Genomic DNA, 17,919 nt, shown 5'->3' with positions numbered 1-17,919 from the left:
ATGCAGGTCAGCTATTCAGGATTACTGATGAATGCAGGAAAGCTGGGAGAATGCAGGCCAGCTATTCAGGATTACTGATGTATGCAGGAAAGCTGAGACAATGCAGGCCAGCTATTCATGATTACTGATGTATGCAGGAAAGCTGGGAGAGTGCAGGCCAGCTATTCAGGATTACTGATGTATGTACTGTTGTAGTAGCAAAACAATACTTCGCCATGTCCACAATCAACATTGTGTGCATCTATGGATCATTTGCTCACAATACCTGGTATTGGAATAGTGTTCATTCTAGCACCCACCATCTTTGAAAACCCATGCAGTTCCTCTTCCCGACCTGGGGTGTCGCTATCTGCTGTAGTGCTTCTAGTATTCAGCACTGGAGTTACTTCAGCAGAACTCGACAAGCAACCTTAGTGAAGGGGATGCCACCATACTCGTATACTCTATCTGCTAAAGCTATTCAGTGCGTCCTCCCATTCAATGTCAAACCTTCCCCTGCACAACAATGGAAATGCTGACTCCACTCTTGCCGACAGCTTCACTCTCTCATTATCCTGTTCACTGCTGTCACAGCACACAGGCTAACAGGAGAAGTGGATTTTGTCATATGGCTAAGGATCTTCTCTCCCCTGTGAATGTATATTGACCTAATATATCACCTACTTCTATAGGAGTCTACAAATAAGTTTAAGATATATCAAAAGGAGATGTAAATAACATTTGTTGCTTGATTATCACTGGATATGATTGTACAATGTGATTCATAAGTACGTGTGATGTATTCTCAGATTTATTTAAATTTATGTTTTAATCTATTCTATAAGAAATGTTCCACAAAAGGAAGCTAGGTGTTCTAGACTGTACATTTGTACTGTACTCCTTGGTGCACCCCCAACTACAAAATATATATTTTCCCTATAAAGGATTAAATAAACTCTATCAGTTGTTTTTTTGGAAAATACGTAATAACCTTTCTCAGAATATCCCGTGTGGACTCAACCGCCACCTTAGGGAATGTAGATTGCAAGCGCTGATGGGGACAGGACTGATGCGAACGCTGTTCTACAGTATGTAAATGTTGCATAATATTCTGGTTCTACATAAAACTGATAATAATTAGGGAATCATCAATATAGATATAGAAAATGTTTATTAGTGCCTAGCAATGTGATAAATGCTGCATTCTAAACAGTGCACCAACATTCCCTCTACAGGGCGGACATTACAGAAGGGAGGACAGCCAGGATCCGTCCACTGGGTCAGGATTACAGAAGGGAGGACAGCCAGGATCCGTCCACTGGGTCAGGATTACAGAAGGCAGGACAGCCAGAATACGTCTACTGGGTCAGGATTACAGAAGGGAGGACAGCCAGGATACGTCTACTGGGTCAGGATTACAGAAGGGAGGACAGCCAGGATCCGTCCACCGGGTCAGGATTACAGAAGGGAGGACAGCCGGGATCTGTCCATCAGGTCAGGATTACAGAAGGGAGGACAGCCGGGATCTGTCCATCGGGTCAGGATTACAGAAGAGAGGACAGCCGGGATCTGTCCATCGGGTCAGGATTACAGAAGAGAGGACAGCCGGGATCTGTCCATCGGGTCAGGATTACAGAAGGGAGGACAGCCGGGATCTGTCCATCGGGTCAGGATTACAGAAGGGAGGACAGCCGGGATCTGTCCATCGGGTCAGGATTACAGAAGGGAGGACAGCCAGGATCTGTCCATCGGGTCAGGATTACAGAAGGGAGGACAGCCAGGATCTGTCCATCGGGTCAGGATTACAGAAGGGAGGACAGCCAGGATCTGTCCATCGGGTCAGGATTACAGAAGGGAGGACAGCCAGGATCTGTCCATCGGGTCAGGATTACAGAAGGGAGGACAGCCAGGATCTGTCCATCAGGTCAGGATTACAGAAGGGAGGACAGCCAGGATCTGTCCATCAGGTCAGGATTACAGAAGGCAGGACACCCGGGATCTGTCCATCAGGTCAGGATTACAGAAGGGAGGACAGCCGGGATCTGTCCATCAGGTCAGGATTACAGAAGGGAGGACAGCCGGGATCTGTCCATCAGGTCAGGATTACAGAAGGGAGGACAGCCAGGATCCGTCCACTGGGTCAGGATTACAGAAGGGAGGACAGCCGGGATCTGTCCATCAGGTCAGGATTACAGAAGGGAGGACAGCCAGGATCCGTCCACTGGGTCAGGATTACAGAAGGGAGGACAGCCGGGATCTGTCCATCAGGTCAGGATTACAGAAGGGAGGACAGCCGGGATCTGTCCATCAGGTCAGGATTACAGAAGGGAGGACAGCCGGGATCTGTCCATCAGGTCAGGATTACAGGATTATCAGCAGAAAGAACCGACAAAACTTCCAAAAGAAACCACAGAGATACCAGGGCCTGATTCAGAGATGTGCGAATCTTTGTCTGCAGCAGCTGTGTCTGAGCCGGCTTCTCTGATCCACTGCTGCATCCGATGTACAGTTTGTGTACATCTCTGAATTAGGCCCTGAGTGCCTGTAGTAGATGGCATCAATCTACCAGCAGACGTGATTGGGCAATGAATCCTGCTCGTGCCCATACACCTCCACCTCACATATGTGCAGCACCCTCAGTGCGCCAGGAACGACTACGCTGACGTAGCGACCTTCCATCCCGTTACAGCAGAGCGTGGTGATGTGACCGGTCCCGGAGATGACTCCACAGCTGCGGACACAGGAGAAGAGGAGAGATTACATTATACACATTATATATATATATATATATATATATATATATATATATATATATATATATATATACACGGTGGTATGGCACTCGTAGCCTGGATTCAATAAGTCGAAGAGGAAGCCAGATAGATAACAACATTTCAATTATTTATTTTCATCATAAATAGATAACAACGTTTCAATTATTTATCTGGCTTCCTCTTCGACTTATTGAATCCAGGCTACGAGTGCCATACCACCGTGTTCCTACAAATTGCCTTTGTATAGGCACCGGCCGCAGTTACCCTGTTTCATGGAGTGCCGAACCTCTGCTGCAAATATATATATATATATATATATATATATATATATATATATAACAAAAAAAGAGGTACCCTTTCAATGCACTATATAGATTAGTTCAGGCAGAAGCTCTTAGTCCCCCCTGTTAGTGGGGGAAGTGGGAGAGAGATAGACAACGAAAGAAACAGAGTGCGCCACTATTCAAAAATTCCACCACCAGAAAATGTCCGAACAATAGTAATTCCAGACCAATCTCCGTTTAACAATTGAATACCATTTAAAACATAAAGTAAAAACATGTTTTCATCTGTATGCAGTGTAGTTCGGTATGACAAGGAAAATACCCAACGCGTTTTGTCGACACAACTTCCTCAGGGGTAAATTTCCCTATGTTATTGGCTAGTGAAAATATTCACTCCCGGTATGCGACCTTCTTACTAGGTAAAAAAGATGGATCCCTTGAAGATCCTAATGTAAATGCACAACCGCATCAAATTCCATAGGTATCCATGTACATGTGGGTCCTGGGTTTTTAAAAAAAACACTCCTCAAGCAGGATCTCAGCAGGCTAACAACAAACCAACTGCAGGTCCTGTGTGCGGCACAAACACGTGGCTCATGTAAGACTGGCACTGCAGCGGCAGACAGGATGGCAGTTTAAAAAACTAGGCCCCAAAAAGACCCCTATCTGGCTTGATCGTGGTTACTATGTGCAGCCAAGGAGCGGTGGGCATTTCGTGCAGCACAGAGTTTGTCTGCAAGTGTGTAACTGTTTCGATCAGTTTAACATCCAACAAGACCTCTATCTGGCTTGATTGTGTGATTATAATTATTATTAATTAATGTAATCTGATTGTTTAATTTTGTGATTATTATTCATTAGCAGTCGTCTATTAAATCATTGCCCAATGGGTGGAGGGGAGGGGGTTAATCAATTTTAAGGTGGCAGATGGAAGAGTTCCTCCACCTCTCTAGGACCCCTGGGTTGGAGATGTATCGCTTTCAGCAACCGGTGTCTTACTACCAGGGCCGGTGCAAGCCCACCCCAGGCAAATCCCCTCCGCCCGCTCCACATGGGGGGGGCGGGTGAGGGATTTCAGCACGGCACTACCTTATACAGCGTGGTTCTTATCGCTCCACGGGGAGGGGGGGGGCGGGGGACGAGCAGTGTATCCCTGCACCCTCTTGAAGTTGCCACGGGAGTAGTGGTGGTGATGGCTGTCCTGTGCGACCAGTCAGCGGCTGCACTGCTGTGATCTCCTCCCCATTCTATGTACCAAGGTGGAGGCGGCGGGAGATGCGTAGCGGGGGGCGGAGGTGTTTGAGATGTCCGCAGCTGCTCTCCACGGAGACGGCGGCAGGAGATGCAGCATCGCTCCATGGGGGGGGGGGGAGGGATGTTTACCTTGATCCTGGGGGGGCTGTTCCCAAGTGGCCGCCCTCCAGTGGCCGGCGCCCTAGGCAAATGCCTAAGGCTGCCTAGTGGTGGCGCCGGCCCTGCTTACTACCTAAACGTTCTTTGTACGGGTAAGCAGCCAACAGGACCCCGATCTGGGATGTGAGGGCCATCTGGCTGCTACTTCTGTCACTCAATTGATCGCTAGGGTGGGTTCAGCTATCTGGCTCACTAGGCGGGTGTTTCCTTTCCTCCCTCACCGCTTCACATGCTTCAGGTGCAGCCCCGCTCCTCTGCCTACGTCGTAGGTGGCCGTGAAGGCTTCAATGGCCTTTCGCTGCTCCTCCATCCTCTGCAGCATATAGAGGGTGGAGTTCCAGCGCGTCACCACCTCTTGTTTAAGCTGATGGCAGGGCAGGTTGAGGAGTTTTTGCTGTTGCTCCAGCCTTCGGCAGGCAGTGGCACACGTCAGTGCACCAGCAGCATGGAATTATTTTTTCAGTTCCACGCAGCACTGCAGGACAGGTATTATTTTTTAATTAAATTATATATAGCAGCCTAGTATGTACTAGGTAGGCACACTAGGTAGGCACTGCAGTAGCACTGCCAGTGGCCTGAGTAAATAATACTGGCAGCCTCTATTCAGTGCAGGCAGCACCAGTGGACTATATATATATAATTCATTATTAATATAATATATAATATTAGGTACAGCACAGCACACCAGAGGTAGGCCCCAGCACAGAGGAGACAGTAGTACTACAGGTACACAGTTAGACTGTTCTCCTAAGCAGAGAGGAAAACAGAGTACACAGCAGCACTGAGGGAGACAGCCCCAGCGAATAAAATAATTACAGCACAGCACACCAGAGGTAGACCGCACAGAGGAGACAGTAGTACTACAAGTACACAGTTAGACTACACAGCACACCAGAGGTAGACCGCACAGAGGAGACAGTAGGAGATCAGGTTCATCGCTGGGGGGAAAACCGCTCAGTGCATACACACTGCATACACACTGAGCGGCTTTCCCCCTGCCCGGCGCCAATGACGGGGAGAGGACGGCTTTGCATAGCGCTGCGCTATGCAAAGCCGTCCCCAAAGCTGCTCATCTGCTGGTATAACCAGCAGATGAGTGCATTTCCAAGCGATGATGCAGGAGCGCGCAGCAGCGATCAACACTCATCGCCGGGGCATACACACTGGGCGCTTTGAGCTGAAAGTTGCCCAGTGTGTATGGGCCTTAAGTTTTCTGTATCCTATTTTCAAGGGCTACAGTGCAAGGTGATTTTAGGATTTTATAGGTTTTAAAAATGGAGTGTATGCATTGCATGAAAATAAAACATAACTGTGCAACGTCTCGTTATGTCTGAAACATTGCGCCTTTATTACAGATGTGCTGTGATGTCACTCACTCCTTCAACACCTGGTGCGATGGGCGCTAAAAAGTTATTGTAGCTTGAGGATGGGGTGCATATGAGCACACAGGGGGTTCCGAGTACCTAGAAGCCCGCCCTGCCCTACAATCAATCGCCTCAGCTATCTGATCTTTATTTTTAAACTGAGCCTCCTACTGCACTGAGACAGGCTGCCACTGGCATGGCTGAAGGTAGGGGGAGCTACTGTGCAGCACCTCACAGGCATTTCTCTATAGGACTGTGTCTCCTGCAGATGGGCAGTCTGGTGTGTGTTATATGCTGAGGGGGCTAAGGTAACTATCCTGTCTGGGTGAGGTGTGGGTATGCTATGTGTATATTCTGTGTGTACATGCGTGTATGTAGGCTATGTTTGTGTTTGGGGGTGTATGTATGTATGTATGTATGCATGCTATGTGCATACCTCCCAACTGTCCCACTTATCGCAGGAATGTCCCGGTACTTTGGGACATTCCCGCGTCCCTCCCGCCACCGGCAGTGTCCCTGGAGCCCCGGACTCTGGAGCCCCGGACTTACGGGCTCAAGATAGGTAAGTATCAGTATGTGTGTGTAATGTATGTATTAAAGTTTTATTTTTCTATGTTGTCAGTGTGTGTTTATTTAACTAATTTTTTTTACTGTGCCAGCGGGCCCTTTAATGCCCCGCAGGCTGGGACTTGTGGTTCTCCAAGTCCCAGCTTGCGGAGGAGGCTTGCTGGGACTCGCAGTTCCACAGTTAAAAACAATAGTTTTTTATTCTATTTTTTTACACTGAAATCAGCCCGGTGGCCACCGCTCCAGGCCACTGGGGACAGCACCAGGCTTCAGCCTGGTCAGGTAAGTCCTGGAGGGGGGGGGGGGTGGGGGTGGGCTTCAGCCTGGTCAGGTAAGTCCTGGAGAGGGGGGGCTTCAGCCTGGTCAGGTAAGTCCTGGAGAGGGGGGGCCCCCTTATTGGGGGGGTCCCCACTCCCCCAGGGCCCCTGGCCAGGCTGACTGGTCGGTAGGGTGAATGTTTTGGCTGCGGGACCTTATATAATAAGTGTCCCCCGGCTGTGACATTACCCTGCTGGCTGGTTTGGCCTGGGGCTGGTTCTTAAAATACGGGGGACCCCTAGTCATTTTGTCCCCGTATTTTGGGAACCAGCCCCGAACCTGGAGCTGGTTTTAAAAAAAATCAGGAACCCCTATTTGTTGGTTTCCTGATTTTTTATTACCGGCCCCGGCTCCTTCAGCCTGGTGCTGGTTTCAGCTGTGGGGGGAACCCTACGCTGTTTATTTATTTCTCTATTTTTAACACTGAAGCCTGCACGGAAATAAAAGTGTATTTTCCTGCCGTATATTCGTGGCAGTTTTACACTAATTAGCGGCCATATTAGCAATACGGACGCTTAGTAAATCAGGAACCACCATTCTTTTGAATGGTGATTCCTGGCATATTCTAACGATGGTGTATTCATTCGTATTTGTAAAAAAAAATGTCCCATCAATATGAATACGAAAATTCTGATTTTTTGCATAGTAAATGCCAAAAATACGTATACGCCCCCAAAAAAAGAATCGTATTTTCGTATTTTTTTTTTTCACTAATTTTTGTTAGTAAATTTCCCCCAAAGTGTCTGGTTTTTATTACCTGCCAATCAGCTCCTAACTGTGAAGTTACAGGCTTGGTTTGAAAAATGACAGGTAGGAGTTGATTGGCCGGTGATAAAAACCAGACACTTTATCACTTCACTTAATAAGTCTACCCCACAATGCTCTGCTCCTGGGCTTCCCTGGTAATGTAGGATTGCCATCACCTGTGGTGACACCTTTCTTATCAGTTACCTACAGCAGCTCCCCACAGGTGCTGGCAATCCTACATTATCCATACCTCCCAGCATGCCCCTCTCCAGGAGGACACAATGCTCTGTTCCTGGGCTTCCCTGGTAATGTATGATTGCCAGCACCTGTGGTGACACCTTTCTTATCAGTTACCTAGCTCCCTACAGGTGCTGGCAATCATACATTATCCATACCTCCCAGCATGCCCCTCTCCAGGACACAATGCTCTGCTCCTCCTGGGCTTCCCTGGTAATGTATGATTGCCATTACCTGTGGTGACACCTTTCTTATCAGTTACCTAGCTCCCCACAGGTGCTGGCAATCATACATTATCCATACCTCCCAGCATGCCTCTCTCCAGGAGGACACAATGCTCTGCTCCTGGGCTTCCCTGGTAATGTATGATTGCCAGCACCTGTGGTGACACCTTTCTTATCAGTTACCTAGCTCCCCACAGGTGCTGGCAATCCTACATTATCCATACCTTCCAGCATGCCCCTCTCCAGGAGGACACAATGCTCTGTTCCTGGGCTTCCCTGGTAATGTATGATTGCCAGCACCTGTGGTGACACCTTTCTTATCAGTTACCTAGCTCCCCACAGGTGCTGGCAATCCTACATTATCCATACCTTCCAGCATGCCCCTCTCCAGGAGGACACAATGCTCTGTTCCTGGGCTTCCCTGGTAATGTATGATTGCCAGCACCTGTGGTGACACCTTTCTTATCAGTTACCGACTGTAGCTCCCCACAGGTGATGGTTAAAATGAGACATTACAGTATATACATATCATTACACTAGGTACCTACATGATGCTCTCATTGGCAGTTCAAGGTCACAGACAAATAGTCAAAAGAAGAAGCCCGAACCACATTATAGTCTAGATCACAGGAACAGATGGCAGAAATTGTTCAGTCCTATCCTACCAGCTGCTACAATGTGTCATTATCGTCCTGTACTATGCCACTGATAGATAACCCCTGTCCTGTACTATGCCACTGATAGATAACCCCTGTCCTGTACTATGCCACTGATAGATAACCCCTGTCCTGTACTATGCCACTGATAGATAACCCCCGTCCTGTACTATGCCACTGATAGATAACCCCCGTCCTGTACGTCACTGATAGATAACCCCCGTCCTGTACTATGCCACCGATGGATAACCCCTGTCCTGTACTATGCCACTGATAGATAACCCCTGTCCTGTACTATGCCACTGATAGATAACCCCCGTCCTGTACTATGCCACTGATAGATAACCCCCGTCCTGTACTATGCCACTGATAGATAACCCCCGTCCTGTACTATGCCACTGATAGATAACCCCCATCCTGTACTATGCCACTGATAAGGTGGGTATACACGGATAGATTTGGCAAAAGATCTGGGCGTTCCCGATCGATCGAAAAGACCAATCGTTCAAATCGTTCCGTGTTTAGGAACGATATGGCCAGCGATGCGCGCACCCGCCAGTCGTTAGTAGAGGTCGCTGATCTTTCCTGCATGCAGAAAGATCAGCGACCAATCGTTAACGATGTGTACCAATCGTTTCATGTGTATGCACGATGAACGATTTGGTAAGGCTGATTGACTGGCTCCCTCTCCCTCCAAAATCGTTAAAGATCAATCTTTCATGTGTAATTGTTTGCTCAATCGTTCATCATTTGTCACCAAATCGTTTGTGCAGGAGGTTCAGAGGAAATCGTTAATGAGATTGAATCGTTGGACACATCTATCCGTGTATACCCACCTATAGATAACCCCCGTCCTGTACTATGCCACTGATAGATAACCCCTGTCCTGTACTATGCCACTGATAGATAACCCCCGTCCTGTACTATGCCACCTATAGATAACCCCCGTCCTGTACTATGCCACTGATAGATAACCCCCGTCCTGTACTATGCCACTGATAGATAACCCCTGTCCTGTACTATGCCACTGATAGATAACCCCCGTCCTGTACTATGCCACTGATAGATAACCCCTGTCCTGTACTATGCCACTGATAGATAACCCCCGTCCTGTACTATGCCACCTATAGATAACCCCCGTCCTGTACTATGCCACTGATAGATAACCCCCGTCCTGTACTATGCCACTGATAGATAACCCCTGTCCTGTACTATGCCACTGATAGATAACCCCCGTCCTGTACTATGCCACCTATAGATAACCCCCGTCCTGTACTATGCCACTGATAGATAACCCCTGTCCTGTACTATGCCACTGATAGATAACCCCCGTCCTGTACTATGCCACCTATAGATAACCCCCGTCCTGTACTATGCCACTGATAGATAACCCCCGTCCTGTACTATGCCACCTATAGATAACCCCCGTCCTGTACTATGCCACTGATAGATAACCCCTGTCCTGTACTATGCCACTGATAGATAACCCCCGTCCTGTACTATGCCACCTATAGATAACCCCCGTCCTGTACTATGCCACTGATAGATAACCCCCGTCCTGTACTATGCCACTGATAGATAACCCCTGTCCTGTACTATGCCACTGATAGATAACCCCCGTCCTGTACTATGCCACCTATAGATAACCCCCGTCCTGTACTATGCCACTGATAGATAACCCCCGTCCTGTACTATGAAACTGATGGATAACCCCCGTCCTGTACTATGCCACTGATAGATAACCCCCGTCCTGTACTATGCCACTGATAGATAACCCCTGTCCTGTACTATGCCACTGATAGATAACCCCCGTCCTGTACTATGCCACCTATAGATAACCCCCGTCCTGTACTATGCCACTGATAGATAACCCCCGTCCTGTACTATGCCACTGATAGATAACCCCTGTCCTGTACTATGCCACTGATAGATAACCCCCGTCCTGTACTATGCCACCTATAGATAACCCCCGTCCTGTACTATGCCACTGATAGATAACCCCCGTCCTGTACTATGCCACTGATGGATAACCCCCGTCCTGTACTATGCCACTGATGGAAAACCCCTGTCCTGTACTATGCCACTGATGGATAACCCCCGTCCTGTACTATGCCACTGATAGATAACCCCCGTCCTGTACGTCACTGATAGATAACCCCCGTCCTGTACTATGCCACCGATGGATAACCCCTGTCCTGTACTATGCCACCGATAGATAACCCCTGTCCTGTACTATGCCACTGATAGATAACCCCCGTCCTGTACTATGCCACTGATAGATAACCCCCGTCCTGTACTATGCCACTGATAGATAACCCCCGTCCTGTACTATGCCACTGATAGATAACCCCTGTCCTGTACTATGCCACTGATAGATAACCCCCGTCCTGTACTATGCCACCTATAGATAACCCCCGTCCTGTACTATGCCACTGATAGATAACCCCCGTCCTGTACTATGCCACTGATAGATAACCCCCGTCCTGTACTATGCCACCTATAGATAACCCCCGTCCTGTACTATGCCACTGATAGATAACCCCCGTCCTGTACTATGCCACCTATAGATAACCCCCGTCCTGTACTATGCCACTGATAGATAACCCCCGTCCTGTACTATGCCACTGATAGATAACCCCCGTCCTGTACTATGCCACCTATAGATAACCCCCGTCCTGTACTATGCCACTGATAGATAACCCCCGTCCTGTACTATGCCACTGATAGATAACCCCCGTCCTGTACTATGCCACTGATAGATAACCCCCGTCCTGTACTATGCCACCTATAGATAACCCCCGTCCTGTACTATGCCACTGATAGATAACCCCCGTCCTGTACTATGCCACTGATGGATAACCCCCGTCCTGTACTATGCCACTGATAGATAACCCCCGTCCTGTACTATGCCACTGATAGATAACCCCCGTCCTGTACTATGCCACTGATAGATAACCCCCGTCCTGTACTATGCCACCTATAGATAACCCCCGTCCTGTACTATGCCACTGATAGATAACCCCCGTCCTGTACTATGCCACTGATAGATAACCCCTGTCCTGTACTATGCCACTGATAGATAACCCCCGTCCTGTACTATGCCACCTATAGATAACCCCCGTCCTGTACTATGCCACTGATAGATAACCCCCGTCCTGTACTATGCCACTGATGGATAACCCCCGTCCTGTACTATGCCACTGATGGAAAACCCCTGTCCTGTACTATGCCACTGATGGATAACCCCCGTCCTGTACTATGCCACTGATGGATAACCCCCGTCCTGTACTATGCCACTGATGGATAACCCCCGTCCTGTACTATGCCACTGATAGATAACCCCCGTCCTGTACTATGCCACTGATAGATAACCCCCGTCCTGTACTATGCCACTGATGGATAACCCCCGTCCTGTACGTCACTGATGGATAACCCCCGTCCTGTACTATGCCACTGATGGATAACCCCCGTCCTGTACTATGCCACTGATGGAAAACCCCTGTCCTGTACTATGCCACTGATAGATAACCCCCGTCCTGTACTATGCCACTGATAGATAACCCCCGTCCTGTACTATGCCACTGATGGATAACCCCCGTCCTGTACTATGCCACTGATGGAAAACCCCTGTCCTGTACTATGCCACTGATGGATAACCCCCGTCCTGTACTATGCCACTGATGGATAACCCCCGTCCTGTACTATGCCACTGATGGATAACCCCCGTCCTGTACTATGCCACTGATGGATAACCCCCGTCCTGTACGTCACTGATGGATAACCCCCGTCCTGTACTATGCCACTGATGGATAACCCCCGTCCTGTACTATGCCACTGATGGATAATGCCTGTCCTGTACGCCATTAAGTGATAATCATGTGACTGTTGCTATCGACACTCACACAGGATTGTTGTTGTCCGGAGAGTTCCCCACCCGGACCTCTGCCCCCACGAGACGCTCAGGGCAGCATTCCTGCCGATTGGCCACAACAATTGTATCAATCTTATAAGTTGTTTTGAGGTCAAGGTTCCACCAGGGATTGGGCTCACTGTTGGTGTGAGTACATGAGCCTGCGAAGAAATTCCCATCTCTGTTTCCATCAATGGCGTTCTCAGGGTAACCCTTCACGCGAAAGTCATAGAGAGAGCTCTGAGTGGCCTTTCCATTCTTGGCTAAATTAATGGCTGAAACAAGATGGAAGAGGTGGTCAGGAGTCACACAATAATACACAGAGTAATAATCAGTCACAGGCGGCTATCATCTAACCTTCACCTGGTCCTCACTGTCTGCCATCCCTTACCTCCTCACCCCTCTGAGACATGCCTGGTCCTCGCTGTCTGCCATCCCTTACCGCCTCACCCCTCTGAGACATGCCTGGTCCTCGCTGTCTGCCATCCCTTACCTCCTCACCCCCCTGATACATACCTGGTCCTCGCTGTCTGCCATCCCTTACCCCCTCACCCCTCTGAGACATGCCTGGTCCTCGCTGTCTGCCATCCCTTACCCCCTCACCCCTCTGAGACATGCCTGGTCCTCGCTGTCTGCCATCCCTTACCTCCTCACCCCCCTGATACATACCTGGTCCTCGCTGTCTGCCATCCCTTACCCCCTCACCCCTCTGAGACATACCTGGTCCTCGCTGTCTGCCATCCCTTACCTCCTCACCCCTCTGACACAAACCTGGTCCTCGCTGTCTGCCATCCCTTACCTCCTCACCCCTCTGAGACATACCTGGTCCTCGCTTTCTGCCTGCCCTTACCTCCTCACCCCTCTGAGACATACCTGGTCCTCGCTGTCCTCCATCCCTTACCTCCTCACCTTTCTGAGACATACCTGTTCCTCGCTGTCTGCCATCCCTTACCTCCTCACCCCTCTGACACATACCTGGTCCTCGCTGTCTGCTATCCCTTACCTCCTCACCCCTCTGAGACATACCTGGTCCTCGCTGTCTGCCATCCCTTACCTCCTCACCCCTCTGAGACATACCTGGTCCTCGCTGTCTGCCATCCCTTACCTCCTCACCCCTCTGAGACATACCTGGTCCTCGCTGTCTGCTATCCCTTACCTCCTCACCCCTCTGAGACATACCTGGTCCTCGCTGTCCTCCATCCCTTACCTCCTCACCTTTCTGAGACATGCCTGGTCCTCGCTGTCTGCCATCCCTTACCTCCACATCCCTCTGAGACATACCTGGTCCTCGCTGTCTGCCATCCCTTACCTCCTCACCCCTGACACATACCTGGTCCTCGTATGACTGCGTTCTTGCATACTGTATCTATAGATTGTATGCTTGCGAGCAGGGCCCTCCTACCTCTATGTTGGTTTGTTTTATCACTGTTGTTTCTAGTTGTAAAGGGCGATGGAATATGCTGCTATATAAGACACTATAAATAAATAAATATCTGCTCAGTGATTCCCTGTCTGTATTCTCACCTCCATCCTCTATGCTACAGCTCCGAGCCAGACCAAGGAGTCCCAACAGAGTCAACGTCACCGGCAGATGCATCCTGGAAGATAGAGTAATGCAGAGAACGAAGGGATTAATTCCAGAATAATGGGCCTAATTCTAAGTCATTGACTCCAACGTGAATTCGCACAGGGACCGATGTTTTGCGTATGTGCACGTGTATGCGCTGGGTGCGTGCAAACTCCACGAGAAGTCTGGTCGCTGAGTGAATGTTCCCAGCCTTGCGAGCGGGGGATGGAGAGGGGGCGTGGGGTGCTGGGCTGGGGCATTAGCATATGTGTACGCCCTGTTTTTCATGGACGTTCCCATTAAACCACTGGGTATACATAGGCTAATGTGGTCGTGACGCGCGTGCAGGGGGCGGACAGCGGCATAACCGCATGTCACCGGCATTTCTTCGCTTGCACAGTATGTACCAGTGGTCTGGGCCACCCTTACATATGCGGACAGCAAAGGGGGAGGGGGGGGAGGTTCTCACTGGAATGCGAATGGATGTTCATGTAAAACAGTCGTGCGCAAGCCTTGTGCGGTGCGGGATAACTATTCGCAAGGCTGGGTTTGGGTCATTGGCAAGGCTGCGTGCACGTATCTGAGCGTAAGAACCAGAATAAGGCCCATTGTCTAGTGATGGATAATATGAAGGGAAGAGGACTGGCAGGATGGGTTACAGGAGAGGATGATTGATGGGCACTGGCGGAATGACACTTGTCAGTCAAAGCTCCCAGCATGTGCCAGGTTTTGACAGTGGCACCAAGAGTAAGCGCCATCTTTAAATGGTGTTGCCCTTTAGTAGCCTATGGGCTGAATTTGCATTTCCCCACTTAGTAGGTCCCAATTAGATCCCTCCGAGTCAGCTTGTGCGTGATCCAGATCGGACTCCAGGTCATGGGGGGGGGGGGGGGGGGGCAGTACAGGGTTTATTCACCATGTCTCTGCTAAGCAAAGCAGTGAGTGACACAGGTACTCTGATCTCCCCCACCCCCTCAATGCTCTCTGCGGGTGGGACGCTGGACACTGCTCTCTGCGGGTGGGACGCTGGACACTGCTTGCTGCGGTTGGGACGCTGGACACTGCTCGCTGCGGGTGGGACGCTGGACACTGCTCGCTGCGGGTGGGACGCTGGACACTGCTCGCTGCGGGTGGGACGCTGGATATTTTTATCTGCGGGTGTGATGCTGGACACTGCTTTCTGCGGGTCATGACGTCCACACCCAGCGTCTGCTCTGCCACTGCCGCCCGGGCCCTCCTCCACGTAGCCGTGGAGGCCGGCGGCCATGTTCCTGTGGCCGCAGACTCAGACATCTTTTAAAAGACTTCAGGAACATGGCCGCCGGCAGTTCAAAAACGGTAAGGCGGCCGCGGCCCACAGCGCACCTGCCAGAGTGGCCTGGGGGGCAGATGGCACCCTGCCCCCCGGCCCAGCCCGCCCCTGCCCAGCACCTGTGGTGACACCTTTCTTATCAGTTACCTAGCTCCCCACAGGTGCTGGCAATCCTACATTATCCATACCTCCCAGCATGCCCCTCTCCAGGAGGACACAATGCTCTGTTCCTGGACTTCCCTGGTAATGTATGATTGCCAGCACCTGTGGTGACACCTTTCTTATCAGTTACCTAGCTCCCCACAGGTGCTGGCAATCATACATCATCCATACCTCCCAGCATGCCCCTCTCCAGGAGGACACAATGCTCTGTTCCTGGACTTCCCTGGTAATGTATGATTGCCAGCACCTGTGGTGACACCTTTCTTATCAGTTACCTAGCTCCCCACAGGTGCTGGCAATCCTACATTATCCATATCTCCCAGCATGCCCCTCTCCATGCAGGAGACAATGCTCTGTTCCTGGGCTTCCCTGGTAATGTATGATTGCCAGCACCTGTGGTGACACCTTTCTTATCAGTTACCTAGCTCCTCAAAGGTGCTGGCAATCATACATTATCCATACCTCCCAGCATGCTCCTCTCCAGGAGGACACAGTGCTCTGCTCCTGGACTTCCCTGGTAATGTAGGATTACCATCACCTCATAGTTGCCTACCCTCCTGCATTCTGCATTAGACTCCCTGAATTAGCAGCAATCTCCCTCTCTCCCTCATTAGTCTAGCAATCTCCCTCATTTCACCTAGCCCACATTACACTGTTACATTTTTGGGGAAAAAAGGAATGAGAAATAGATACATTTACATTGAATCATCAGCACCATTTCCCAGCACTTTACCAAGTATAGTAGCTGTTACTAACTGCTTTGGGGCTCATCTACATTTGGATATGTAATTTTAAATTACACACCCATGCTTCTAGGTGCCACGTTCACAATCTTATTCCACAATTTCTCCATATATGGAAGTAGCCACGCCCTTTGGGTGGAGCATGACACGCCCCCTTAATGGGGCGCTGTGCAAAATTCTGCTACCAACCATAATCTCCCTGAAACTACTTTTCAGAAGTAGGCAAGTATGCATCACCTGTGGTGACACCTTTCTTATCAGTTACCTAGCTCCCCACAGGTGCTGGCAATCATACATTGTCCATACCTCCCAGCATGCCCTTCTCCAGGAGGACACAATGCTCTGTTCCTGGGCTTCCCTGGTAATGTATGATTGCCAGCACCTGTGGTGACACCTTTCTTATCAGTTACCTAGCTCCCCACAGGTGCTGGCAATCATACATTGTCCATACCTCCCAGCATGCCCTTCTCCAGGAGGACACAATGCTCTGTTCCTGGGCTTCCCTGGTAATGTATGATTGCCAGCACCTGTGGTGACACCTTTCTTATCAGTTACCTAGCTCCCCACAGGTGCTGGCAATCATACATTATCCATACCTTCCAGCATGCCCCTCTCCAGGAGGACACAATGCTCTGTTCCTGGGCTTCCCTGGTAATGTATGATTGCCAGCACCTGTGGTGACACCTTTCTTATCAGTTACCTAGCTCCCCACAGGTGCTGGCAATCCTACATTATCCATACCTCCCAGCATGCCCCTCTCCAGGAGGACACAATGCTCTGTTCCTGGGCTTCCCTGGTAATGTATGATTGCCAGCACCTGTGGTGACACCTTTCTTATCAGTTACCTAGCTCCCCACAGGTGCTGGCAATCCTACATTATCCATATCTCCCAGCATGCCCCTCTCCAGGAGGACACAATGCTCTGTTCCTGGGCTTCCCTGGTAATGTATGATTGCCAGCACCTGTGGTGACACCTTTCTTATCAGTTACCTAGCTCCCCACAGGTGCTGGCAATCATACATTATCCATACCTCCCAGCATGCCCCTCTCCAGGAGGACACAATGCTCTGCTCCTGGGCTTCCCTGGTAATGTATGATTGCCAGCACCTGTGGTGACACCTTTCTTATCAGTTACCTAGCTCCCCACAGGTGCTGGCAATCATACATTATCCATACCTCCCAGCATGTCCCTCTCCAGGAGGACACAATGCTCTGTTCCTGGGCTTGCCTGGTAATGTATGATTGCCATCACCTGTGGTGACACCTTTCTTATCAGTTACCTAGCTCCCCACAGGTGCTGGCAATCCTACATTATCCATACCTCCCAGCATGCCCCTCTCCAGGAGGACACAATGCTCTGTTCCTGGCCTTCCCTGGTAATGTATGATTACCAGCACCTGTGGTGACACCTTTCTTATCAGTTACCTAGCTCCCCACAGGTGCTGGCAATCATACATTATCCATACCTCCCAGCATGCCCCTCTGCAGGAGGACACAATGCTCTGCTCCTGGACTTCCCTGGTAATGTATGATTGCCATCACCTGTGGTGACACCTTTCTTATCAGTTACCTGGCTCCCCACAGGTGATGGCAATCCTACATTATCCATACCTCCCAGCATGCCCCTCTCCAGGAGGACACAATGCTCTGTTCCTGGGCTTC

At 50.0% G+C, this 17,919-nt stretch overlaps 1 protein-coding gene across 1 annotated transcript; it reads right to left on the bottom strand.

Moving 5' to 3' along the window:
* Positions 1-1,609: 1,609 nt before the first annotated feature.
* On the bottom strand, positions 1,610-14,123 carry LOC146005632 (fucolectin-like). Its single transcript, XM_083144988.1, has 3 exons — positions 13,998-14,123; positions 12,466-12,748; positions 1,610-2,710 (listed from the first exon to the last, which is right to left on the bottom strand). Exons 1-3 carry the CDS (start codon positions 14,068-14,070, stop codon positions 2,542-2,544), a joined length of 525 nt encoding a protein of 174 aa, XP_083001114.1. The 5' UTR covers positions 14,071-14,123; the 3' UTR covers positions 1,610-2,541.
* Positions 14,124-17,919: the final 3,796 nt, after the last annotated feature.

The sequence above is a fragment of the Crinia signifera genome, chromosome 5 (assembly GCF_055691185.1).
Source record: "Crinia signifera chromosome 5, ASM5569118v1, whole genome shotgun sequence".
NCBI lineage: Eukaryota > Metazoa > Chordata > Amphibia > Anura > Myobatrachidae > Crinia > Crinia signifera.
The sequence above is the reverse complement of the archived record's forward strand: the minus strand, read 5'-3'. Positions and strand labels throughout refer to the sequence as shown.

Excerpts from the sequence above, each read along its gene's own strand:
- LOC146005632 (XM_083144988.1), bottom strand. The coding sequence starts at position 14,070 with ATGCATCTGCCGGTGACGTTGACTCTGTTGGGACTCCTTGGTCTGGCT. Across the intron at positions 12,749-13,997 it reads CTGTAGCATAGAGGATGGAG|CCATTAATTTAGCCAAGAAT; the intron begins GTGAGAATACAG and ends ATCTTGTTTCAG. Across the intron at positions 2,711-12,465 it reads CCGGACAACAACAATCCTGT|CTGTGGAGTCATCTCCGGGA; the intron begins GTGAGTGTCGAT and ends CTGTGTCCGCAG.